We start from the raw sequence: 27308 nt of genomic DNA on the forward strand, positions 1-27308 counted from the left end.
TGAGTGGCAGGCTGAGGAGCTTGGACTTGATCTTTTTGGTAATGCGGAGCCCTGGATTTTATGAGCAGGATGGAAAAAGAGTAAGATTTGTGTTTTGGAAATATTCGTTTCCAATTTGTGCTGTGAGTAGAATGGATTTTGAGAGAGGCACATTGGAAGAATGGAGAATGCTGAGAAGGTTATCATACCAATTCGGGTAGAGATAAGGGCCCTAGGACAAGTGGTGGCAAGGTGGGGTAGAAGGGAGAGATGGTAAAGACAGAAGTCATAAGCCTTAAGGGAGATTTGGTGTGAAAAAGCATGGAACACAAAATCTGGTATAAGAAGACACTCTTGCTGAAGGAACTCTATACCTGGCTTATTTAGGATTAGGTGTGTGCCTTTGAGTGACAGAATAACAGCAGTTTAAATGAAATGAACCAGGTAGGTGGTCCAGGACTGGTGTGGTTGTCATATGTAAATATCCACACTTCTTTACCTTATTACTTTGTCACTCATGAGTCAGACCTCATGGTCCAAAAAGGCTGCCCTAGCCACTGTATCAACATTCCAGCCAGAAAGAAGAAGAAAAGAGAAGGAGAAGGGCACATTCTGGAAGGTGCCCGCCCCCAACCATAAGAGAGCATCAGAAATGTGGTCTTTATTTTGGGTGACCCATGTGTCTAAGTAGAATTTGGAGGTTCTCCCACTAAGGAAGAAGGTGGGGATGGATATCAGGGACCACTTGCAGTCCTAATAATGACCTGTTGAAGTGGAGGCTACAGGAAAGAGAGGAGCCAGAAATGATTCCCAGGAATGTGGGTGGAAGACAGGACAGGTCTTCCCTGAGGCGGGACCCAGGAGAAGGAACAGATTGGGGAGAGTGGGATAAGGTCAGAATGGACATATGGGGTCATCCTGGGTTGATGTTCAGGTAGAGGCAGGCCAGGTAAATGCACCAAGAGCTCAGTAGTGAGGTCTGGACTGAGAATAAACACTTTTTGCGTTATTAGCGTATCCGTGCTTGCCACAGGGATGATGATGGCAAGTAATAGAAGCAAATGGCCAAGGAGAGAACACTGACATTTAAGAGAAGGGAGGGATGGAACCTGAGAAAAAGCAGCTGGGGAGGCAGGAGGAGAATGAGCAGAGAGGTCCTGAAAGCTGAGGTCGACGTTTCCCAAAGGAGGTGTGGTTGCCAGTGTCTAATGCTGCTAAAAATTCAAGTGAAATGAAGGCTGAAAAGAGGCTGTTCAATTTATCAACCAGGAAATGAAAACGGAGTTTGCCAGAGCAGCTTCAGGGGAGCGGAGGGCCAGAGTCAGGCCGCAGGGGGTCAAAAGAGGTGGGAAAGAGGAAGAAGAATCAGCCAGGGTCCATGGCTTGTTTAAGTCACCTCTTCCACCTCAGTGCTTTCGTGGGTCAAGTGACCCATGTCTGCCTGGGTTTGGCCGAGACGGTTCCAGCTCGAGGTAGGGTGCAATACCCCCTTCGCTCAGGGGGTGGCAGCACCACACCAAACGGCAACACCTGGACCGACACAGAGCACGTAAATTTATTTCCAGGAAAGTGAAGCTTAGTTCCCTGAACACCAAAGCTTTGTGGGAGGAAAAGGTCGTCATCTTGGATGAGAGCCTTGAGCAGAGGAAACTGAATGGAACTTTAGGTTCAAATCTTCGTTCTTGCTTACTGGCTGTGTGACCTTGAGCAAGTCCTGCTTCCTGGCTGGGAAACTGGGGATGATAATTAGCCCGAACCTACCTCTGGGGTCACTGGGAGTCTCTAAACGACTATGGTCGTGTCTGATGGTCTTGTGGGCAGCGGGGACAGGCTCAGGAACCGAGGGAGGGAATCCAGACCAGATGAGCCCGGGCGGGGGTGGGGGTGGGGGGCGGTGGAGGCAGTGGTGTGTGTGGTCCTACGAGGACTGTCCCGGCAGTGATTTTGGAGTCAGGAAAGCTGGGTTCATATTTTGCCGTTGGGGGAACCGAGGCTTAAAGAGAGGGGAAATGACTTTCCCAGGGTCACGCCCTGCAAGCAGGCAAAGCAGAGGCACCACAACCAAAATTTGGAAAAGAATTTTATGTCTAATATATTTTTAAAAAGCATTGAAGTTGTATCATGGGGAAAATCAGAACTCCGGGACTTTTCTACCACCATAATGTGGTTCTGTGTTTCCCGCACTCGGAGCTATTGAGTGTCTCTCTCCTCTGGTCCCTGTTTGACCCTCACATTCTGAGAGCACCCTGACGTCTGCTCCTTTCCCCCACCGCCACCCGCCCGAGATGACGCGCGAGCACGTTAAGGACCTGAGAGGAGGAAGGCCACCCGAGGACAAGCCTGGAGGTCAGGAGACGTGGACTCAGTTCTGGGCTCTGCCCTGTCTTACTGGGCCTCAGTTTCTCCATCAGCAAAATGCGTCTGTTGGACCAGCCGAGCCCCTGGGAGGCTTGGCAGCTCTGATTTCTTCCCGAAGGCTCTTGCTTCCACCTTGAGCTTCCCTACCTGCCCCTCGAAAAACTGCTCCCCCTCAATGTTGTCACTATCCCATTTCCTGTTAATTTTTCTTCATAGCTCTTATCGCTCTCTGAAATTATCTTGTTTTTTGTTTATCTTCTGTCTAGACAGTAATCTAGTGTCTACTCCCTGTGAGCAGGGGCTTTGTGAATTTGGGAGAGCCGCTTTGACCTTGGCACCTCAAACAGTGTTTGGCACGTAGTAGAGATGAACAAATGATTGTAGAATAAATGAGTGAAGGACAAAGAACGCAGCCCCTGACTCTCTAAGGCAAGTCCTGGAGTCCCCGTTCAGCTCTGCCATTTCTCGCTCTCTCTCTCTCTCTCTCTCTCTCTCTCTCTCTGTCTCTCTCTCTCCCAGACACACTGGCCCTAACTACTGGGCCTTCCTGGTGGGGTGCCCTGGTCCCAAAAGTCCAGCCTCCCTCCTGGCTCCAGACTGGCACTGTAACACCAAGTCAAGGTCTTTACTGACGCCTTGTGGCCATGGGGACACATAACAGGGGCTAGGAGGATTCCCACGGGAAAGATGATCGATCCCAGGTGACCCTGCTTCCCTCCCTTCCTGCCAACCAGCATTTCTTAATCACCTTGTGACGGTGATGACCGGAGATGAGAAGCAGGTGTGCTTCTTGCCCTCCAGGAGCTGAAGTGACACCTGGGGAAGGAGAGGCGGGGGAAGGGGGTCATAAGATTCAGGAGAGGAGTCTAGTGGGAGTGAGGGTAGGAGGTAAGTGCACACCCCACCCCGGTTCTGAGCAGGAAGGGAAGCCTGCATCTCGGGCCTCAGGATCCTCCTCCCAGGGTATCTGTTCTCCAGCAATCTCCCCACTTTCTTCCAGGAAATCCTCCATGTCTCCTATCCACTTTAGAGGCTGTGTAGGAAAAAGAGAAAGAGAAGAGGAGGTGTCTGGTGCCCAGATAAGCCATTTGGGACAAAAACAAAGATGTTAGAGGAGAGTATAAAGAACATTCTGCTTCGTGATGGGCAATGTAAACCTTCCACAGCTCCCTGTAAAATCCACCTCGCCAGCTGTATTAATCAGGTCTTGCTGTGATAATGCTGTGAAACAAGCAACCCCCAAATCTCAGCAATTAATTCACACTCCTGAGCCTTAGAGCAGCTGCAGTTTAGCTGACGCTTGGTGGACCAGGCTGGACTCCTGACTTTGAATCTGGCTCAGGTCTGTTCCAAGAGTCTGCATTGTGGACCCAGAATGAAGGAACAACAGCTATCTGAGTCTTTTCATGGTGGAGGAAGGAAGCACCAGAAGGTCTGGCAGAACTCACCAGGCCTCTTTTGGCCTTACCTTGGAACAAGCACGCTGTCCTTTCTCCCAACATTCCATTGGTCAGAGGAAATCCCATGGCCAAGCCCAAGGTCAATGGGATGGTAGAGTGGAGGCTGTGGTGCTCAGGTCCCCCCTTCAGGGACTATGCACTCATTCCCCAGCTGCTGGGAGTTGCCACTGCTGGCTTACAACTGTCAATCCCTGGGAACTGCCTCATCTAAAGCCACGCCCCTCCCAGAGGCTCATGACCAGTGATTGGCTGATGCATGGAAACAAAGGCCTGCCTCTTTCCCTCAGTTTGGCACAACTCTGAGCCCTGGAGCTCCTGAAGACCCACAGATGCCTCAGCTTTAATCACATTGAGTTATAAGCTTCTCCCTCTGCCTGGTCCTGCCTTCCTGACATCCTTCAGATGAATGTCCTAAGGACACTCCCTGATAAACCTTCTGCACACCACTCTCTGTCTCAGAATCTCTTTGTAGGAAAGCCAGGTAGGGAAGTATACTCCACCCAAAGGTAGCCATGGCGATGATGAGGAAGAAAGGAAGCCTTTGGGACAAATAATACCGTCTACTAAAATAGTTAAAGAACGCATCTTGGAGACGGATCTGATTTATTTTGGCTGCAACAAAATGCTGGGCACATGCTCAATGTGTGTGTGAGGGGAGAATTGGGGCCACATCTGAGAGGTCCACATTTTTTGGTTGCACTGATTTTTATCTTATATATTAGGGTCCCATATAAGGTTATGTTGTAGCAAAAGTTCTGCGGCTTAAAAAGAAAGGTTTCCTAACCACTGGGTTCCGTGATGTCTAGACGTGTGTCTGGATCTGTCCAGCTGGGAAGGGGCAAGCCCCAGAGTAGACCCTCAGCTCTGTGTACCTTGAGCAGAAAGGGGGCCAGGTAGGTGGGTCAAACCCCCACTCCAGGTATTATGGACTGAATTGTGACCCCACCCCAAATTCATATGGTGAAGCCCTAATCCCCAGTACCTCAAAATGTGACTGTATTTGAAGATAGGGATTTTTTTTTTTTTTTTCCGGTTGAGTCAGGTCTTCGTTGTTGCACGCCGGATCTTTCATTGAGGCTCGCGGGCTCTCTAGTTGCGGCACGCGGGCTCAGTTGCCCCTCGACATGTGGGATCTTAGTTCCCCCACCAGGGATTGAACCGGTGTCCCCTGCATTGCAAGATGGATTCTCAACCACTGGACCACCAGAGAAGTCCCCAAGGTAGGGCTTTTAAAGAGGCGATTAAGTTAACATGAGACTGTTAGGGTGGGCCTTAGTCTATTATGACTGCTTTCCTTATGAGAAGAGGAAAATAGGACACAGAGAGAGAGAGAGGAAGATCAGACACACACACATGCACAGAGACACAATCATGTGAGGAAACCTACATGTGAGGAAATCTACAAGAAAAGAAGAGAGGCCTCAGAACGCAACCAACACTCTTGAACTTTCAGCCTCCAGAATTGTGAGGAAATAAATTTCTGTTGTTTAAGGCTCCACTGTCTGCAGCATTTTTGATGGCAGCCCCAGCAAACTAATACAGCAGGTAGCAGCTTTCAGGACCCTCTTGCACACAAGAGGTGTGGAAGGGAAAGAGACGTCCCTCTCAGATGGAAAATAAGAAGATGTTTCAACAACTGGAAATGTCCAAAGTACATGAAATAAGTTATCCAAATTGGGAACTATGTGGCATGGTTTTCTTTGATCTGCAAGAGTGGAAAAACTATAACACGTACAGAGCACCCTGGATCCTAGGTGACACCAGCAGAACTGCTCAGAATTTGAGACCAGCTCAAATTGCTGACCCACAGAATCAAGACTAAATAAAATTGTTGTTGTTTTGAGCTATTGAGGTGTAGGGTGAGTTGTTACCTAGCAATAGATGAGTGGCACACCAGCTAAAATCATATCTGCTCTCAAGGCCATATTTGATGACAGTTTGGGGACTCCCATAGCCACCTGCAAACCCTCCTTGCTGAGCCAGACAAACCTAGAAGATAAAGAGTGGCGTGTGCATTGGGTAATTGCGCATCTGTTTCCTCCAGGGGCTGGATGACCTCGGGGCCATAACTTGGTCTCCTGCGTCTGATCATCCTGTGTATTGTGCTGAGCCAGGGTCTGACATACAGCAGGTGCTTCACACACATTTATTCAATTAGTGAAATGCCATGGGACTTGTCTAGATTACCAGCATCTCGTGCTCGGATTACTACAGCAGTCTCCTAACTGGTCTCCCTGCAGCCAGGCTTACTTTCTCAAATCCATCTTTCACCCTGGGAAGAAAACTTTCTAAAATGCAAATCTATCCTGTTTGATCCCTGGTCAAAATCTTTGACTGACTCCTCATTGCCGTCACGTTTAAGTCCTGTCTCTTTGGAATGATTTGTGGATCCTATAAACCTTGACTCCTGTCTCATTCTAAAGTCTCATCTTGCACCACTCTCTCCCTTTCCCTCTGGGCCCAGCCAGGGATCTCTTTCTTCCCCACTCATGTATCACACTTATTGGTGCCGCTGGACTCTTACACGTGCTATGCCCTCTAGCTGGAACATTCACCATCCCTGTTCCCACGCCTGGCTAAATCCTACTCACCCTTCAGTACATTGGGTCACCCACTTTGCCTGGATTGAGAGATGACAAGAAGTGTGGCTCTACCAGCAATCCCCCTCCTGGGAAAACTATAATTCAAAAAGATACATGCACCTCTGTGTTCATAACAGCACTATTCACAATAGCCAAGTCATGGAAACAACCTAAGTGTCCACCGACAGATGAACTGATAAAGAAGATGTGTTATATATATACAATGGAATACTACTCAGCCATAAAAAAGAGTGAAATAATGCCATTTGCAGCTACATGGATGGATCTACAGATTATCATACTAAGTGAAGTGAGTCAGAAAGAGGGAGACAAATACCATGTGATACCACTTATATGTGGAATCGAAAATACGACAGAAATGAACTTATCTACGAAACAGACTCACAGACATAGAGAACAGGCTTGTGGTTGCCAAGGTGGGGTGGGGAGGGACGTGGGGGAGGAATGGATTGGGAGTTTGGGATTAGAGGATGAAAACTATTATATATAGAATGGATAAACAACAGGGTCCTACTGTGTAGCACAGGGAACTATGTTCAATATCCTGAGATAAACCATAATGGAAAAGAACATTAAAAAGAATGTATATATATATATATATATATAGTATGTATAACTGAATCACTTTGCTGTATAGCAGAAATTAACACAACATTGTAAATCAACTGTACTTCAATTAAAAAAAAAAAGAAGTGTGGATCTCCATTGGTTTCTGAGTAGTGGCTCACGGTTTGGCTGGACGGTCAGGACTCAGAAAGCACAGAATTGGTGGATTGCAGATAAGGAAGACTTGGAAAGAGGTATTTAGGTGGACGTTCGGAAATGGGCGCGGGGTGTGAATATATTTCTATCCCAAGGAAAAATCTCACCAAAGGGCATCCACAGAGAGCAGGCTCTCGATATTCAGATGCTAAGACAGCACATCCTGTGGGTGTCAGTCAGCCTCTCTCCGGAGTCCCTCCAGCGCTAGCTCAACATGCTCTTGTATAATGTGGTCATGGTGGCAAGAATGAGACTACTTATGGGTTCAACGATATGGACTTACCTCACCGAGGCTGGTCTGGCTAAGGCCACAACTGTATGTACGACCCACCGTCAGCAGGGACAGGTGCTGAACACCCAAACTATCACCACTCTGTGGGGCTTCATCGAGCCACCTGGTACCAGGTTGATCCCACTGGATCTATTCTCTCCTGGAGGAGGCGGTGGTTCATCCTCACTGACACAGCCAGTATATAAGGCTTCAGGAAACAAAGGAAGGTAGGTGAGAGTGGCGTCTCTCATGATTACACCAAGTAACCGTCAGTATTAGTTTCCTGTAGTTGCCATAGCAGATTACTATAAACTTGGTGACTTAAAACAACAGAAGTTATTGTCTCACGGTTCTGGAGGCCAGGCGTTGAACATCAGCTTCACTGGGTCTACATGAAGGTGTGAGCAGGGCTGCACTCCCTCCAACACCCTAGGGAAGAACGCCTTCCTTGATTCTTCCAGCTTTTGGTGGCTGCTGGCATTCCTTTGCCGAGGCCACATTACTCCAATCTCTGCTTCTGTCTTCACATTGCCTCCTCCTCTTCTGCATGTGTGAGATCTCCCTCTGCCTCTTTATTATTTTTTTTTTAAATAAAGTTATTTATTTATTTTTGGCTACATTGGATCTTCACTTCTGCGCGCGGGCTTTCTCTAGCTGTGGTGAGCAGGAGCTACTCTTTGTTGAGGTGCACAGACTTCTCATTGTGATGGTTTCTCTTGTTGCGGAGCACGGGCTCCAGGCAGGCGGGCTCAGTAGTTGTGGCACGTGGGCTCAGTAGTTGTGGCACACAGGCTCAGTAGTTGTGGCTCGTGGGCTCTAGAGTGCAGGCTCAGTAGTTGTGGCACACGGGCTTAGCTGCTCCGTGGCATGTGGGATCTTCCCGGACCAGGGCTCGAACCCATGTCCCCTGCTTTGGCAGGTGGATTCTTAACCACTGCACCACCAGGGAAGTCCCTCTGCCTCTTTCTTAAAAGGACACTGGCAATTGGATTTAGGGCCCCTGGATAATCCAGGATAAGCTCCCCATGTCAAGATCATTAACTTAATCACATCTGCAAAAATCCTTTTTCCTTATAAGGTAACATTTTACAAATTCCAGAGATTAGGACCTAATATCTTTGGGTGGTCATTATTCAGGTTACTACAGCCGCTCGTGAAGCTTTTGCTTCGTGTCCCCACGACACTGGCCTCCGATAGTTTGGAGGTCTCAGTTATCAAGGGAAGAAGGGAAGCAACACAGTTCTCGTTGAATTGGAAGCTGAAACTTCTAACTGGCTATTTTGGGCTTCTCATGCCACTCAAACAGCAGACAAAGAAAGAGTTAACATGCTGGCTTGCCAGACTGATCCTCACTGCCAAAGGGAAATTAGGGTGCCGATATACAGCAAGGGCAAGGAAGGGACCCAGGGGATTCTTGTGGGTCCTCTTAGTACTTCCATGTACAGAAGTTAACAAAAAGCAATGGCACTTGGGGCTTCCCTGGTGGCACAGTGGTTGAGAATCTGCCTGCCAATGCAGGGGACACAGGTTCGAGCCTTGGTCTGGGAAGATCCCACATGCCGTGGAACAACTAGGCCCGTGTGCCACAACTACTGAGCCTGCGCTCTAGAGCCCACGAGCCACAACTACTGAGCCTGCGTGCCATAACTACTGAGCCTCCGCGTCTGGAGCCTGTGCTCTGCAACAAGAGAGGCCGCGACAGTGAGAGGCCCACGCACCGCGATTAAGAGTGGCCCCCGCTCGCCACAACTAGAGAAAGCCCTCGCACAGAAACGAAGACCCAACGCAGCCAAAAGTAACCTTATTAATTAATTAATAATAATTTTAAAAAGCTATGGCACCCAGGGCTTCCCTGGTGGCGCAGTGGTTGAGAGTCCGCCTGCCGATGCAGGGGACACGGGTTCGTGCCCCGGTCCGGGAAGATCCCACATGCCGCGGAGCGGCTGGGCCCGTGAGCCATGGCCGCTCAGCCTGCGCGTCCGGAGCCTGTGCTCCGCAATGGAGAGGCCACAACAGTGAGAGGCCCGCGTACCGCAAAAAAAAAAAAAAAAAAAAAAAGCTATGGCACCCAAAACTGTGCAGGACCACTGAAGCTTCAGACCCTTCAGGAATGATTATTTGGGTCACTCCACCATGTAACAAACTCCAACTAGCTGAGATCCTGGCGAGGGCAAAGGGAACATAGAATGACAGTGGAAGAAAGAAGTTTATTCACTCAATTAGTGAAATATATATGATATATAAAGAGAAACATTTACTCAATTAAATGTATCTATGTATCTATCTATGCATCTAACAACTATGGCACTGTGATCAGTTACCAGAAGGAGGTCTACTGCAGTTACGTATATGTTCTTTGCTTGGTGTGTGTGTGTGTGTGGTGTGTGTGTGTGTGTGTGTGTGTGATATTAAGTGATTTTTTTCCCTCTCCTCTCCTTTTCCCTTATTATTATATTTTTTTTTTTTGCAGTATGCGGGCCTCTCACTGTTGTGGCCTCTCCATTGCGGAGCACAGGCTCCAGACGCGCAGGCTGAGCGGCCATGGCTCACGGGCCCAGCAGCTCCGCGGCATGTGGGATCTTCCCGGACCGGGGCACGAACCCGTGTCCCCTGCATCGGCAGGCGGACTCTCAACCACTGCGTCACCAGGGAAGCCCTTCCCTTATTAGTTTAAGATTGTAAGCAATTGCTAACTTTACTCTTCAGTTGTAGGTGCAACTGTGACTGAATTAGAGTAATTAACGTCACTCTAATATGGATTCAGTGACTTAACTCCTGGAGCTGGATACATCTATTGGATGTCGGGACTACTTGTTTTTCTCTTTCCGGGGAGTGAGTTAGAGTCTCTTCATTTGTATGCAGGATAGTTGTTAGATGGACATTCAAACGTGTGGATTGACGTGTGTGGATACTGAGTGTCCAAAGGGGTGGGCGGTGCGAGTTATGAAGCTACTGTCTTTTCGTTCCAGATTCAGCCTTCTGTAATCTGCTCTGTGAAGCTGGAGCTGGGACTCTGCAAACCACATCAGCTTTGTCAGCTAGTTTTGACAACTAGGGACACTGGGGAAACACTGGAAGGCAGAAGGAGTGGAGATTTTCCTTCTTTGCTTACTAACCTCATCGGCAACAGCCTGGTAGCCACAGCCGCTCCCAGCCCTCAGCTACTTTTCTGTACTCCCAGACAAGCTTCACTGTGTCCCCTAGGAGGTACTAGCATCAGCCAGACAGCACCCCCTCTCCAGACCTCTGAGCCCTAGCACTTTAGGGTTCCCCCAATCAAGCCTGTAGGTTCTGTTAGTCCCAACCTCTTCCCTGTACTCCTGCCTTAGGAGTGGGAGCTGCTTCCTGCAGTGGTTCTGTTTGTTCTTACCGTCTACCTACATCAGTGTAACCCATTCCCTATAGTAAAGCCTTTGTGTTGAAAAACCTAGTGTAGTTTCTGTTTTTCTGACTGGACCCTGGCTGATGCAAACTATTAGAAAAGTGGTACTCACTTTTCACTGGGGCACTAAACCAAAAGAAAGTAAATTTGGAAGTGCCGGAGGTCATCTTGAGAGGTCAGCCTGCCTAAGAGGAGAGCTGAGACAGAAGAGAGATCCCTGACACATTTAAGCACCTAGATCTAGCTGTGCATGAAGCCAAATCTATCCCCTGGACTTTTTAGTTATCTGGGCCAATAAATTTCTCCCTCCCTCCCCTTCCTTCCTTCCTTCCTTCCTTCCTTCCACTTAAGGCATATCGTGTTTCATTTCTGTTGTTTACAACCAAAAGAGTCCTGACTAATCCAAATCTCCTCGTCCTCCTGTGCAGCGTTGGTGGTACAGTGGTGAGCATAGCTGCCTTCCAAATCTCCTCATCCCCACCCCCAGACCAGATGCCCCACTCCACAGGCACTGAACAACCAAGACCAACCACCTCCTGCTGAAAACTTTAATGAAATCAATAAGTTAATAAGTTAACAAAGTGAGGTACTTGCATATCCGAGAACCGGGTTGGTGGGGAACCTTGATCGTGGAAGCAGGAAGGGCTTCTTCCCAAGTCTCCTTTGGTCATAGGGTAATCCCATTCTCCTGCCCCTCTCCACAGCTCTGTCTCTCAGGGGGCGGAGGTGTGGCTCTCTGGGGACAGTGCAGTGCAGGTGAGGTGAGCCAGGATAGGCTCCATCCAGGGCATGACGGTCACATGCAGAGGGCACGTGGGGGCAGAGGCTGGGCACCATGGGGCTGAGCAAGATCCAACCCCAGCCCTGGCGCTGGTGCATGCAGGTCCCCAGTCATGAGATGCAGGCAGCTGGGCCTGAACCCCTTACTCCCTGGTGCCCCACAAAGGGTCACCATTGGTCCACTACCCATCACCCTCCTGCCACCTGCACTGGCTTTGCAGAAGAGGGACAAAGGGGTAGGGATACCAAAGAGGTGCTGGGGGCCTGGAGCGGATGGGGGCTTATGCGGTATGGGGGCTGCCAACTGAAGTGAAAAGTGGAGTATGGAAGGAGGGGAAACAGTGCATGTGAGCGCCATATGCAGTTGGTGCCTGACAAATGGTACTCACTAGATGCCTTATAATTCTCTCTGGGAGTGAGTTAGAGTAACTAGGAAGAGGGCAAGCCTAGATGGAAGTGGGCCTGATAACCACCCTGCGGAAGGGCCTGTGGTCTTTCCAGTGCTGTCCAGGCCCCAGAGGCCTAGGCCTGAGTTGTGCTGTGGGGACGCTAAGGAGGGCCCTCGGGGGCAGGCAGAGGCAGCAGTTAGGGCTCCTGGACCTGTGCGGAGCAGATCTTCTTGAGAAAGGGGAGCTGGTAAAGTTCTGGAGACCTGGAGTCACGTCAGAGCTCCCTCTCCTGCCTGGATGTAGTTGGTAGGAGTGGACATTGCCCTGCAAGGCCAGTCCACTGGCCTCAGCTACAGAGGCCCAGGAAAGGCTGAGTGGCTCTGTGCTCAAGTCTCCAAGTGTGGGTGACTGTGTGTGTCAGCGCGAGTGTGAGAGACTTCCTGCATGTCTGGGGAAACTGTAGGGACATGTTTGTGTGATGGTGGGAGCATTGTCTATGGGAGGTTGGGGGGAGAACACAGAAACTTGTGTTGTCAAAGGTGTCTAGGGCCAGAGGGGAGTGAACATTGGCAGGAAGAGGGAGCCCCTGGGAGGGGACACCTGCAAATGGGAAGAAAGGCCCAGACACTGCCCTTTGGGAGGCAAGGGAGAAAGAGGCCCCATGCTGGGAGGTGAGCAGTTGATAAGCCAAAGAACAGGGATGGGGGTCATAGCCAAGCAGCCTGAGACCAGCTACTGCTGGGGGCCCATCTCCCAGTGGGGGAGGGGCAGAGGGACCCCATGGGGGTCCCCAAAGTTGCATATTTAACATAGTTTGCATATATGGTGCCCACCTGCCTTGCGGCAGGGTCCTGTGCTTGTGGGTACCTGTATGGGCACCGTGGGCCCACCCCCAAGTGGGGCGGGGACTTGGCCGGAAGGCTTCCCTGCTCTGTCCAAAGGGCAGGCCAAAGACCTCACCTTGCATAGCTGGAAGCTGACTCAGGGCTCAGGGCCCCAGCGCCCCACTCCCACTCCCGGAGCAGTGCCCCTGCCCGGCGGGCCGTGTCGGGCCTTGATGGAACGGGCAGGGCACTGGGGGGTCCCAGAGGCCGCGGGACAGCCGCCGCTGCTGCCCTCCGTACGGCCTGGCATCTCACGCTCCTGAGGTGGGGCGGGTCGCTGGCACCCACATCGGGTATCTCGCCCACCCAGGCAGCTCAATACTGCGTGTGGCCTCTCTCCCCACGAGGGAGCGAGTTCAAGTAAGAGAGGAGTCCGGAGGCCTCAGAGGGCGGGTCCGAGTGCCAGGCCGAGGGGCTGGCCGTGTGCTACCCCGCCCCTGAGAAGCCCCTCAGTCCATGTTGGTGCTGACCGAGCGGGAGGTGCTGAGAGTCTGTGCGGAGACGGAGATGTCCTCGTGGTCCACAGGGCTTTGGTAGTCGGAGGTGATGTCGGGGTCGAAGAGCGGCACTTGCACGGTGCCCAGGCTGGCCGAGGTGCCAGAGCGCAGGCAGCGCGAGTAGAAGCCCAACAGCAGGTCCAGCTTGTGCTCGATGGACTGCACCTGGGGACAGGGCGCAGCTGGAAGCGGGGCCTGGCCGGGACTGGAGGCGGGACTTGGGGGCGGGACGCGGCTGGGAGGCGGGGCTTTCCCGGGGAGGGTCACGTCTGGGAGACGCGGCTCCTCCGGGAGGGGGGTGCGACAGGAAAGGCGGAGCTTGACCGGAGGGCGGAACGAAGCTGGGAACCTGGGGTTTATTCCCCGCCCCGCCCCCCACGAACGAAATTTAGTTGTGATTGGTTGGGATAGTCCGGGTGATCGACAGAGACAAGTGAGGAGGGGGTCAAATGAAGCAGGTGGGACTTCGACGGGCTTATCTGAGACGCTAGCAACCTAGGGCGGGGCTTGGCTGGAGAGGGTGGGTTTATCGGGGTCGTTTAGCAGGAGTGGGCGGGCCTCCTGGGAGGCGGGGCTTATCTGTGGGGCGGGGTCGGTCGGGCAGGGGATGCCTGCCCCGCGGGTGCTCTGGGCTGCTCTGAGAAACGCACCCTCCCTTTGGGCTTGACCCGGGGGCCTTCCAGAGCTTCTCGGTCGACGACTAGCTCCACCACACCAGCGAAACTCCCTCCGACACTCACCTGCTTCTCCACCTTGACCACGCGTCCCATCATACTGATTTCATCCACCGCCTCCGTGTCGGAGGGCCCTTTGTCGCCCTTCTCCCGGGACTTCCGGTCCCCGGGGCCCCGGCCGACAATCTGGTCCACCCTGTGGGGAAAGGGAACTGTCAAAGGGCCCAGGCACTCGCCACAACTCTCTCCTACAGGAATTTGAGTTTGCCTGCTGAAAGGGGAGAGAGACATCCTGCAAGGTGGGAGCAGGCAATCTGAGGGCGGGGCCAGTTTGATCTGCCAAATGGAGGCCGAGTTAAACGGAGGTACCCGGCCGCTGCTTTGAGGGTTTTCCAAACAGGAGAGCAAAGGCACCACACGCAAGCATGACAAGTAAAACAGCTGCCTGATGGGAGGACAGGCAGGCAACGGTGGACTGGGTAGAGGGAGAGACAAAAGTGGGAATGTGAGTTATAAGGAGGACAAGGCTGGAACTGGATGCACGTTATTTTTCTACTCCTCTATATAGCAAAATTCTTGAAAGCGTTATCTCTACCCTCTATCTTCAGTTTCTCTCCGCCCTTCCTCTCCAAAACCTCCCCAATCAGGCTTTCATTCCCACCATTTCACCAAAACTACTGTTGTCAAGTTCCCAAATGACCTCCACGTTGTTAAATTTGATTCTCATTATACTTGACCTATTAGCAGTGCTCAGCACATCTGATCACCCCTTCTTCCTGCATGTTCTTCATCTGGACTCCCAAACATCAGCCTCGCCCAGTTCTCCTCCTACCTCACTCACTGCTCCTACCTCACTCACTGCTCCTTCTCAGTCTCCTTTTCTGGTTCCTCCTTTATCTCCACAATCTCTAAACATTGCAGGACCCAAGGCTCATTCCTGGGACTTCTTTATTTCTATTTATGCTCACTCGCTAACTGATGTCTTCAGTTCCAGATTTTCAATTCCTCTATACACTGTTGACACCAAATCTGCATCTCCAGCCTACACCTCTCCTCCCAACTCCACACTCCGCTGCCAGATCAACACTGCATTTAGATGTCTGATGGACATCACAAACCCAACATGCCCCAACTCTCCTGAGCAAAACTTGCTCCACTAGGGCTTCCCTGGTGGCACAGTGGTTGAGAGTCCGCCTGCTGATGCAGGGGAAACGGGTTCATGCCCCGGTCTGGGAAGATCCCACATGCCGCGGAGCGGCTGGGCCCGTGAGCCATGGCTGTTGAGTCTGCGCGTCCGGAGCCTGTGCTCCGCAACGGGAGAGGCCACAACAGTGAGAGGCCCGTGTACCGCAAAAAAAAAAAAAAAAAAAAAAAAACTTGCTCCACTCATTGACCTCCCGCATGCCAATAAACAGCAACTTTTTTCCTCTTGCTCAAGCCAAAACCTTAGCTTTATCCTTGATTCTCTCCCTCTCTCTCTCTTTTTTTCTCTTACACCCCTTCCAAAAACCCTGTCTGCTCTACCTTCAAAATATATCGAGAATATGACCATTTCTCCCCACCTCAACTGCTGCCACCTGGTCCAAGTCCCCAGCATCTCTTGCCTGGATGTCTGAAGTAGCTCCCTCACTGGTCTCCCTGCTTCCATCCTAGCCCCTTATAGGCCATTCTCAACACAGCATCCAGGGTGATCCTTTTAAAATATACCTCAGATTTCATCAGTCCTTTGCTCAAGGCCCTCCAATGCTTGCATCTTACTCTGATGAACGCCAACATCTTTGCAGTGGCCTACAGGGCTTTATATAGTCTAAGTGCCATTAGCTTTCTAACCTCATCTCCTGCTTCCCTCATGCCAGGACAGGCACACTGGCCTGCTTGCTGTTCCTAAATCATCACCCCAGGCACCTGCCCATCTCAAACCCTTTGCACCTGCTGTTCCCTCTGGAAACTATTTAAACAACAACCATGGGACTGTTTGCCTCATCTTCAATTTTTTTTTTCTCAAATGTCACCTTCTCGCCTATTTAAAAATCACAAATCCCAACACCCTAACCCTTATTTTTCTCCTTAGCCTTTATCATCATCTGACATATTCTAGTTTCACTTACTATCATCTGTTCTCCTTCAACTGGCATGAAAGCTCCATGAGGGAGGGGCCATTTGCTTTCTACCGTATCCCCACTGTCTGGTAAGTAACAAATAAATACCCAGTAACTATTTCTTGAGAGAACAAATGAATGGGCAGTGAGAATGCAAGCCACAAGAGGAAAAGGGCGAGTTGTAGGTGATTGGGGTCTTGACGTGAGAATCTACCTATACGCTGGGTGGAGAGAAGAGGTGCTGGAGGATTCCAGAGGCAAGAGGTGAGCAGCGTTGAGGACAATTTGCCTATTCCCTTAGGAGATGGGAAGTCACTGATTATCTTAAGCCTGTTACTTCAGGACGAGAAAACAGTCATCTAAAGACGTTCCCGAGGCAAGCAGGTCAGTAGGTTCGCAGGGAGGACCTGCGGCTTGGCGTTTCTTCAGGTTCAACAACAGGTGCGGGCTCTGGCTGCAGAGCGCTGCAGGCCAGAAACTCCAGCTCCCGCAGAGGGCCCTAGGGGGCGCTCGGGGCTCCGTTCGGGAGCCGGCAGAGAGGCTCCAGCGGACCTCGTGCGGGGGTTGGTGCCGCGGCCGCCCTGCCCCCCTCCCCCTTCGGAGGCCGGCTCACCCACCGGCCCTGCAGACTCTTGATCCGGCCCAGCATGTCCAGGTGCCCTGCTGAGTACTGCTCGATGACGTCCTTCACGTCGTATGGTCGTAGCGTCTCCTTGAATTTCCTTTTGGCTACCAGGAACTTCAGGATCCTGTCGGGGGAGGGAGTCTCAGAGGACAGGGATTCTTTTCCAGCCCCCACTCCGTCCTTTGCTACTTTGTCCAGCACGAGGGCAGCTCCTGCTTGGGCCACCGCAAACAGCCACTGCTGGGTGTCCAGCCTGCCTACATACCCGCCGCGCTCCTGCCCCGGCCCCCTAAGTTTGTTTGGTATTCTTTAATGTGCCTGTATCTTCAGTCAGCTGGGAGGGCAGGGACTGGGCCTGGTTTCTCTCTGCTGGGTGGAACACAAGGTAGGCATCTGTGAACACTGTTGCTGATGACAGTTTAGGGAAAGACATTTTTGCATATGCCTATTAGCACTGCTGTGCTGGACCCCGGGCACCCAAAAGGGCATCAGATCCAATCCCTGGCCTCAGGAACACTGGTCTGGGGTGGGAGACGGAGAGGACACAGACAATTATGGGGTGACAAGGGTCATGTCAAGGAATGGAGAAAGAAGACTGGGGACCATGAGCAGGGAGAGCTTGGATGGGGAAGTCAGGGGACAAGTCTTAAGCGTGATACTTTGCAGTCCCAGGGCAAGAGGTGGGGAATGAAGGGAGGCTTTCTGGACACAGACAGGCAAGGAGATGTGTGAGTGAGAGTCAGTTCAGAGTAGCTGGAACAGGATGTGAAGGAAAAGGGTTAATCCCTGGGAGGCAGGGGAGGTGTGTGTATGTGTGGTGGGGCCGAGGGGGGTACTCTGAAGAGCTCTGAATCCCCGGCAGCGACTGGGCCCTGGGAGGTTGGGGCAGTGGGGACGGCCGTGTGGCTTCCTCTGCTTCAGCATAACCATCCTCTGCAGGCCTGTGTGGAGGATGCCCCGGACGGGCAGAGTCCCGGGTGGGAAGACCCACTGCAGGGGAAGAGCTGGGAGAGGGCAGTGGGGTGGAGACACAGGACAGCCCTGAGCAGTGCAGGAGAGAGGACCGAAAGGCTTCTGAGTCTGAGTCCAGCATGACTCCCATGGCTTGGGCACCGGGTGGATGGCGGTGGCACTGCCTGACATGGGGACATGGGAGGAGGAACAGGATTGGGGCATGCTGCGTGTGAGGCGTCAAGGAGAGCTGACCTGAGCCAGGGGGCAGCTCGGGCGTTGTGTTCCAGAAGCTGGGCACTTGGAGGGGAGAGACGGGATGTGTAAAAAGCGGGTGGGGAGAGGCCTCAGACTCTCTGGGAGGAGGGTGCCCAGCTGACTCTGATTTAAAAGGGTTAGGCAGGTGCATGAGGCAGGGAGGAGAGGGGGTAAGTCTAGAAGGCCTAGGGGTGAAGCTGGAGCGGCAGTGTGGAGACAGAGACTAGGCCAGAACTCCATTCCAAGGAGCGTGGGGCCAGATCCCTGGCTGGATGGCTAAAGGGCTCAGGAGACTCTGCCCCCCCTGAATTGTTGAGGGAGACAGCCAGTAAAGCCAGTAGGGCAGGGGCCTTCAAACTTTTTGACCAAGACCCACCATAAGAAATACAGTTTACAGAAGCTAGTATACGCACACACACGCACGCACACACACACACACGCACACACACAACTGAAACAGAAGTTTCATCAACATTTTTATTCTTACTATGAGGGATGCACTCTGATACTTTCTATTCTTTTTTTTTTAATGTTGACCATGGCCCACTAAATTGATTTCACTAAGTTGATTTCAAACTGTTGTGACCTGTGGTTTGAAAAATACTGCTCTGGAGGAAGTCCTGGGGAAGACAGACAGGCAGAGGTCAAGACACCCAAGGAGAGACAGTAAGTCTGAGTCACAGAGGCAAGAGGAGGATGAGACTGAGACACAGAGATGGAGCAAAACTGCCTGTAAGACAGAGACCCAGGGAGAAACAGGCAGATGCCGATACCAGCTAGGGAGAGAGAAATAAAGAGAAGAGAGCCTGACATAAAGTAAGAGAGAGGAAGGGGAGAGAAGCAGAGAGGACACCACAGGTGTGAGCAGAGGGACCATGATGGGCAGCGGTGCCCACCGCCCCACCCGGCCAGCCCTCCAGACACGATGAGTCTGCAAAAACCCTGCTGGGAGCCATATGCTGTCTCTCCACCCCACCCGCCTTCCACTGAGGGGACCAGGCAGGCGGCAGCTGGCGTGCTGGATGCTAGGCCAGGCCTGGCCATGAGGGCGGGCCCCAGACGGGGAGCAGCAGTGGGTGGCCCACCTCCAGCCTCAGTCTCACCTGACAGAGCGGATGACCGTCTTCACGGCAGGCATGACATCGTCCACTGTGAGTTCACACTGGTAGCTCTTCTCCTCTGCCACTTCCTCTGAGGGGCCCTCTGAAAAGTCCGGGGCAGGGGGACAGGTGGTGGCAGCAGAAGGGGCCATTCCCAACCCCTACCACCACCCTTAGAGGTACGGAGAGGGAGACAGAGCCTCAGGAAGGGCCCAGAACCTTCCTGGGGGCACAGAGCAGACCAGGTTCCTGCCCCCCTGGCTGTCCTGCCCAGAGTGAAAACCTCGGTTTGCCGCATGCCCGTCTGCCCCGTGTAAACATCTGCCTGGTGGCTGGCACGCAGGAGCTGCTTTAGGGCACATCTGGTCTGGCCCGGGGTAAACTGCACACAGCCCTAGAGGAAGTCCCACCCGTCCCACCACGCAGGCCAGTGAGCGCCAAAGACAAGGGGCTTGAGGCCTCTGCACATAACTGCGCACACAGCCTCATCCTTCAGCCAGGAGCGAATCAAGGGACTGGGTCCCACCCCCCAGCTCTGCTCCTGACGCAGCCTCTGAACCAAGTCATTCTCCCTCCCGCCCCCACGAGAGAAACAGCTTCTCCGAGGCTGGTGCCCTGCGCTGCACAGACAGGTAATGCTATCCTGGCCTCACAGGGGCAGGAGGGGCAGGAGGCCAGGCAGCTTCTTGGCAGGGAAGAGGAGGCCCCGGGCACCAGCCATGCCCAGACTTCCAGCACCTCCCAAAGACTGGTTTGTGGGGTTCTGTAACTTTCCAGGAAAGGGCTGTCTGAGTGGTCAGCCAGCAGCATGCTGGGGGTTGATAACAGCACGGACAGAGGCAGCATGGCTGGGTCCCCTCCCTCCGAGGTTCCCGTCCCCAACCTCCATCCTTGTCTACCCCCCCAACTCCTTTTCCCACCCAGGGCCCTGAAGCAGGTCAAAGCTGGGAGAAGTCTTCCAGGGGACTTGGTCCAACCCTCCTGTTTTCCAGAAGAAGACACCGAGGCACAGAAAGGGGCAGTATCCTACCTAGGTCACAGTGCAAGTCAGGAGCAGAGCTCGAACTCAAAAAAGTGACCTCTCTAACCAGTTAAAAGCAACCCCACCAGGTTCACAGCCTCACATCCCCAGGCTGGGCTGGCAAAGAGGGCCAGGGTGGGGAGTGTGGGCCATGGAGCTGGACAGACGTGGCTGGGGATACCAGCTCTACCACTCACTAGCTGAGAGAGCTCAGTCTCCACATCCATAAAATGGGGATAGAGACAGACCCTACTTCCCAGGGTTGTTGAGAGAAGTAAACGAGATAATCCACCCCCCAACAGTCAGGGCTCAGTTCAGCAAGGATGGCTTCCTGCTCCTTCCAGAGCATGTTTGTAATACTTCTAGCTTTTGTTGGGCACTTACTATATTCCAGAACTCTTCTGCTCACCTACTGTGGATAATCTCATTTAATCCTCACAACAATCCTATGAAGTAGATATGCTTCTTGTCCCCATTTTATAGATGTGGAAAATGAGGCCCAGGGAGATTAGGTTACCTGCCCAACATAAGTGACAAAGCCAGGATTCAAACCCAGGCAGCCTGGCTCTAAAGTCTGTGCTCCTAACCACTACCAAATGCCACCTCTACATTCTCCTCTGATTCTCAAACTGTCTGGAGCATCAGCAAAGCAGGTATTATGATGCCCATTTTACAGACCAGAAGACTGGTGCCCAAAGATAGTCAACCTGCTGCAAAGCTGGGGCTAGAACCAAGTTATTCCCACCCCCAGCCCAGACTCTGTGTCCGCCCTGCCACCCTCAGCAGGTCCTGGCCCCAGACCCGCAGGGGCTCACCCTCAGCGGAGGCACGGGGTTTGAGTCTCAGGGAGGCCCGGAAGCGGGTGCGGTCATTGAAGCTCCAGCTCTTCTGCACCTTGGTGGGGCTGCTGGCCTCCCCCTCCTGCTCACTGCTCGGGGAAGTGGGCATCGGTGGAGGTGCTAGGTGCTGCTTGGAGGGGCCTGTCCGTCGCTGGGAGCTGCCCATGCGGATGCGGTCTTTGATACCCATCCGCCTGCTGGCACAGCAGGTCGGGTGGGGGAGAGAGCCAAGTTAGCCGGAGCTGGGGGCCAGTGCGAGTGGGGACACTGCTGACTTAGGGCTTGGGGGCAGGTACTGGGGCTGATTCTCCACCAAGGGGAGACTTCCTGGGATGGGACAAGGGTGTGGTGAGGGAGGCCCTGACTCCTATGAGAAGCTGATCCAGGGTCAGTCTGAACAGCTCCCCTCCCCACTCCGACCTCCCACCCCTTGTTGCCCAGACAGATAAGGGGTGCACAGGAGACAGATGTCAGAGTGGAAAGAGTGACAGAAACCCAAGAAGGGAGTCAGAGACAGACAGGGGGACTGGGGAGCTGGGCCTGGCCCAGGCAGGTGGGTGGGTGGAGGTGGTGACCCCTCTGGGGACAGACAGGCTGCTGAGGGATGGAGAAGCTCACCTGGCCACGCACACTGAGTTAGGCCCCCAGCTCCTCCCTGTACACGGGGGCGGGCTGCGTGGAGTTGAGGGCACGTGCATGTGTAGGGTGTGTGCTTGCATGCACACAGGTGCCAGTGTGTATACCTACGTCGGCATGTGTATACACGTGTCAATTTATATTTTCCTCCTTTGCCCACCGCTGCAGCTATCTGACCCCACACTGGTCAGGTCAGGGCTTTAGGACATGGTACAGTTGTACAGGCAGTGCACTGCAAAATTCCAAAGTCTCCATCACTCAGACTTCAGTGAGAATGGTGCCCCTGGAGGTGTGCAGTGCACTGGCCTGCTGGGGCTCTTGGCCCAGCATGGGCCCACAAGTATGCCCAGGCCATGCCTGGTGCCCCTCCTCCCAGTGAAGGTCTATAACCTGTTCTTCTGTGGTCTCCCCTGCCTGAGCCCTGCCCACCCAGACTGACGTCCTGCTTATGTGACCCCCCCAGCCTCCTGAGTCTGCAGTTCAACAGCATCTACATCTCCGTGTACGTGTGAACATACGTGTGTATCTGTGTGTGTACTCAGACTTCCCTTCCCGCACCCGAACTCCTCACCCATTCCCCAAATCTTGGAGGAAGACAGGTGAGGGGAGGCCTCAGGTTCCCGGCGACAGGCCCTGCTTAACCAATACCTGGTAGAGTAACTCTGTGTCCAAGAGGTTCAAGGACCACGTTGTCGCTGTCTGAATAGGACCTATGCAAACATCCCCATCCCATGGCCTGTGGTGTCACCACTGCCTCCCTGCTGTGGCTTGCCACTTGAAGGGCCCCCTTCAGACACGTCTGGGGCCCTTCCACCCCAGACGTCCAGGGCCCTGGCTCAGGAGAGCACCAGCCAGTCTGGGAGGAATTCTGAGATGGGCCCGGGGCTGGGGGAGGACACTGTGTCACCTGGTCTCTGGGACTTTCAGATCCAGGGTTGAGGAGAGGACAGACTCTGGTTTCAGGGCAGAGTGGGAGCTATGGTCCTCCATGCCCAGGGCATGGGGGACAGAGTATAGAGCCGAGGTGCTGAGGTGCGGGAGACTTCGAAACCAGGGGCACCTTCAGCAGGTGCCTTCAGGAAGGCAACTGGGATGTAGGGCCATCCTTAGGGGTAGGAACCTCTGCCCGGAGGGGAGAGGTTACAGGTCAAGGATGCGAGCCCTGACGATATGAGGACAGGGCGGCCCCTGCAATCCAGCATGCTGTTTGCTGGCCCAGGACCCCCTCAGCACATCCCAAAGATTCCAACCAAAGTTTGAGGTTGGCTCTCCCAAACTTTCCTCCGCCGAGCTGTTACTTCAGGCTCTCTTCATGCTGGCAAGCACCCCCCAACCCCGTCCGTGCAGCCCCTCCTTCTGTCCTCCACTCTTCCAAGGGGCAGAGGAAGAGAGGGGGGCGGAGAAGGCCCTGACACTCAGCCAAGGGCCCAGAACTCTGGACCTCTGTGACCGGCACATCACTCCAATGGTGTTCTGGGGGGAGGGGGTGAGCTCCCTGTCACGAGAAGTGTGCAAGACTGAGTTTGCACTCAGCAGGACGGATAAAGGAAGGGGGTGGGGGCTTGCCCTAGAGGTCTTGAAAGGTCCCTCTCCAGCTCTGATCTGTGATGGTTGAAGGAGCTTCCGGCGTGGTTTGTGGGGTTCTGTAACCTTCCAGCCAGCCAGAGACCCTGGACTCCTCTTCAAGGTAACAAGGCACTGTTTTCCCAGGGGCGGCCCTGGATTCCAGCTCCTTGGGCAGCGCCCAGAAAACGGCTCATGTCAGCCTCTTTGAAGCCTAAAAGCTCAAAGAAAATGGAAAGAAACCTGGCACACAGTGGACATCGAAAGAGCTCCTTCCCTCCCTGGCTCCTCAGAACACACAAGGTCCACTCTGACTGCCTGAGCCTTTTCAGCTCTCAGCCACTTCAGGTGGCGGGCTCCAGTGTTACCTCCCCTATTTTACAGATATGGAAGGGGGTGACTCGGCTTCCAGGTCATAGAGCTCCTCTGGATGGAACGAGGCCTGGAACCCAGTTTTCTGTGACCGCAGAGACTATGTTCTTTCCCTGGGGCAAGCCGCCAGGATAGGGTGTCGGGCAGTGATGCTCAGGTGGGGGCTGTTTTGCTCACCAGGGGACATTTGGCTGGAGACATTTTTTGTCGTCACTCTGGGGGGTGCTCCTAGCATCCAGGTAGAGGCCAGAAACGCAGCTAAACATGCTGAACAATGCATGTGACAGCCCCCAACAATAAAGAATTTTCTGACCCAAGACATCAATGGCGCCAGTGAGAAACTGATTGCAGCGTCTGTTGGTGTCTGGGGGATAGATGTGTGGGCTTGACTGGGGCTTCCCCGTGCGAGAGGGTAAGCTCGGGGCACTGGCTGCCCTCTGACTGCTCTGCTGGACCCAACCCCTGTGCTCACTCCCACAGGGATTTCTTTAAGGACTCCATCTGCCTGCCGAAGGCCAAGCTCAGCGGTGGAGGCGTGGCGGGAGGCAGCCTACCCCTACTGGTGCTGCATACAGCCCCTCTCTTCAGGACTGGGAAACAGCACATGGCTGGCCTCGCCCTTCCTGCCCACCACACCCACACATCCCAAGGAATCTTGCAAAGGGGCAGATCTGACCCAGAGACTCCTTGGTTTTATCCTCCAGCATGTGCCCCTGTCCTACAGCCACGGTTTCCAAGCTCATATCATAACATACCAAACTGCATGAGGCCGACATTTATATAGCACTTCCTCTGAGCCAGGCACAGTCTGAACGGAAGCAGACCCTACGATCGTCCGCATTTTACATGGGAGGAAATGGAGGCACAGAGGGCTTATGCCCGAGGTCCCCTAGCCAGGCTCAGATCCAGGACCCATGTTTCTAAGAAACACTGCTTCTTGGTAGAGCAGCCAGGAGCTCCGTCACCCGTCTCCTCCTCATGGGTCCCCTGATCCACAAGGCTCCTGATGCACTTTGGGAAACCCAGGACTCTGTAAGCCCAAGCTGCCAGGCAGTGCCAACAGTATAAAGCTCACACGGGGCCCTTGGCTTCTTCGTGACCCAGCCTCGGCTCCCGACCTCCACGCTGGGCTGCCTGTTCTTTGCCAAAGCCGCGCTCTCTCTCACCCCCTCCCCTTGGTGCGCGTCGCTTCCTTGGCCTGGAAGGCCCTCCCTCACACCCACTCCTTTGGGGGCCTTCTCCGGGTGAAATGCCTGACCCAAGCTCCACAGGCCCCCTGCTTCTGCCTTCAGTTGTGCTCATCACACCGAAGAGCAGTTACTCTTTGCAACTCTCTAGGCACAATGCTTTATTCATCATTGTGTTCCTAGTGCAGGGCCTGGCACAGGGCAGGTACCAAGGGATGTAGTGGCTAAAGGAGGCAGCTAAAGAACTGGGCTCTGGAGTTAGCGAAGGAGGTGCCAATCCCAGCTCCTTCAGGCGCCTGCTAGGATCTAGGTGGTCAGCGGGGAGCCAGGAAGCTAAAGGCCCGGCAAAGGTCAGAGTGGGAAGGACCCTCAGAGAGCCTCTAGTGCAATCTGCCCATTCCATAGATGGGAAACTGAGGTCCAGAGAAGGGAAGCAATTCGGCCAAGATCACGCAGGGGCGCCAGCGGCAGAGCCAGAACTCATCCCAAGGCTCCTGTACGTGTCCCTCCTGGCAGACTGGGCACCAGACCTGACAGAGGCATCCCCAGGAAGGCGAGGGGCTCATCAGGGCCCCAAGGCAGATGGCAGGCGGCAGGCACATGCACCTTGTCTCTGGCCCATCCTGTCCGCCTCTCCAGCCCCAGAACTGGGTGGGGCAAGGAGGAACGGCAACAGGAGAAGGCGAGGGGGTACCTCGGTCTCCAGCTGGCGTGGATCCGAAAGAAACTCCGTTTATTACTAAACATCTGGCTGGAAAGTTGAGAACAAGACACAAACAGAGGTTAGTGGGAAGGAGGCAGGTCGGCAGAGCATGGGGAGCTGCCAGGATGGGGCTGGCCTCCCGTGGCTGGTGGGAGAGAAGGACCCCCCAGCTCAAATCATCCTCCAGCCCACGTGCCCAGAATGCAGAGGTTCTCCAGCTTTGCATAAGGATCTCATGGGGAGCACGTTAAATATGCAGAATTCTGTGCCTCTTCTCCAGAGATGCTCATTCCGTGGGCTTGGGGAGAGGTCCAGTATCTCTGCATTTTGAACAAATGTCCCATGGGATGCAGACGCAGGGAGTCAGTGGACCATGCTTTGAGAACCACTGTCTTAGCACCTCATCACAAAACCCATAGAGAGAGGTGCTGGCCCTGCAATGCCACCCCTCAGGAAGTCCTGCTCCGTGTAGCCCTGGGAACGTGCTCAGCCTGGATCCACCCACAAGCACCACTAAAGGTGTGGCCAACCAGGGGTGTGTGTGTGTTGGGGAAGGGGGTCCTGTCTTGGGCACCCACCCCACAGGGCCCAGAGAGCCAAGATTAAGGATATGGCCATCTGGCCTGAGGCTGGTGCCTGATCTCCTAGAAATCCCAGCTCAGCCCCTGGCGTCCCTGGGAAGAAGGGACACTCCAGCACCAGCACCATAAGCCCCAGCCACACAGACACTGCAGGGCAGACAGACACAGGCCGGAAGTTAGTGATGGCCGAGCTCTCGGCAGTCATCTGTTCCTAGGCCTCGGGGGGCCAGAGACCCAGAGCAGCTGCGGGGGGTGGTACCAGTACTGGAGTCCAGGATAATCTCCATTTTCAGTGTCTTCCTACTCAGGCAGAGTGAGACGAGAGCGAACTGAAGCTACAGAGAGCCCTGGCGCAGGCCGTGGGCCGTGGTGCTCAAATGCCAAAACTTCTGAGTTTCTACCTGTCAGCTGTGGTTGGCTGGGTGTGGGGATAACACTGTAGGACATTCAGATAGTGACAAAGGATACAAGTGGGGCTGCACCGTGGACCCTCTTCCAGTGAACTCCCAGCCTACCCTGGCCAATCACGCTTCCCTTCCTCCCAGAGACCTGGAGGGGCTCTCCCTCTCTACCCACTTCCTGTTCAGCCCCTGGCCAGAAGTGCCCTCACTGAGACCGGAAAAGGAATTCTGCTCCCAGCATCCTCTGCACCAGAACCCCCTCCTCCCTGTTCCCCAGGCCCTTTTAGCCCAGAAACCCAGAGCCCCTGATCAGCCTAAAAACTGCTGATTTTCTGCCCAGAACCCAGAGGCTCAGAGTAGCTTGATGACTTTCTCAAGGACACGCGGCACCAGGCGGCGGAGGCTTTCAGGGCACCTCCACCTTCCGATCCCCGAGTGGCTCACCTCTTCTCCCCTCCCTTGTTCTGGGCCTGGGACTCAGAATCACACCTGAGGCTCAAGGACCAGATGTCCACCTGGCTGATTCAGGGATGATATGTAAAGATGAGACAAAACAAAGAGATGGGTAGGCAACGGGGTGATTGTGGTGGCGGGGGATTGAATCCTTGACCTCAAAACTACGCCTCTACGGGAGAAGCTGCTTTCCCATATTGTGAGTTAGTGGGCCTCCCTTACCCAAATATGCCTGAAATTCCACTATTTATGAACATTTACGTGAGGGTAAGCATTGTTCTTTCTTTGTTCTTCTTTCAAGATGCAAAAGCTCCAGGAGAGGCAGGTCAAGGGGAAAGAGACTGTTGGGACAGCAAAATGTCCCTCTGTAAGGAAGAAAGACATTGTGGGAGAATCCCAGGAGGACCCTCTGGGATTAGCAAAGCTGTGGACAAGGCTTGCACACGACAAGAGCATTAGTCATTGGTTGAGTTTACATAG

The 27308-nt window shown here is 53.5% G+C and overlaps 1 protein-coding gene across 1 annotated transcript in view; it reads right to left on the reverse strand.

Annotated features, from left to right (window-relative positions):
* Positions 1 to 11354: 11354 nt before the first annotated feature.
* Positions 11355 to 27308, reverse strand: part of KCNQ4 (potassium voltage-gated channel subfamily Q member 4) — a 56883-nt gene continuing 40929 nt past the window's right edge. The window contains exons 10-14 of the mRNA XM_033837063.2: positions 20909 to 21129; positions 19076 to 19175; positions 16756 to 16887; positions 14106 to 14235; positions 11355 to 13530 (exon numbers count right to left, since the gene is read on the reverse strand). Of these exons, the coding sequence (XP_033692954.1) occupies positions 13318 to 13530; positions 14106 to 14235; positions 16756 to 16887; positions 19076 to 19175; positions 20909 to 21129 (796 nt within the window). The 3' untranslated portion in view covers positions 11355 to 13317. The remainder of the gene's footprint in view (positions 13531 to 14105; positions 14236 to 16755; positions 16888 to 19075; positions 19176 to 20908; positions 21130 to 27308) is intronic.

Source organism: Tursiops truncatus, chromosome 1 (assembly GCF_011762595.2).
Source record: "Tursiops truncatus isolate mTurTru1 chromosome 1, mTurTru1.mat.Y, whole genome shotgun sequence".
Taxonomy (NCBI): Eukaryota; Metazoa; Chordata; class Mammalia; order Artiodactyla; family Delphinidae; genus Tursiops; species Tursiops truncatus.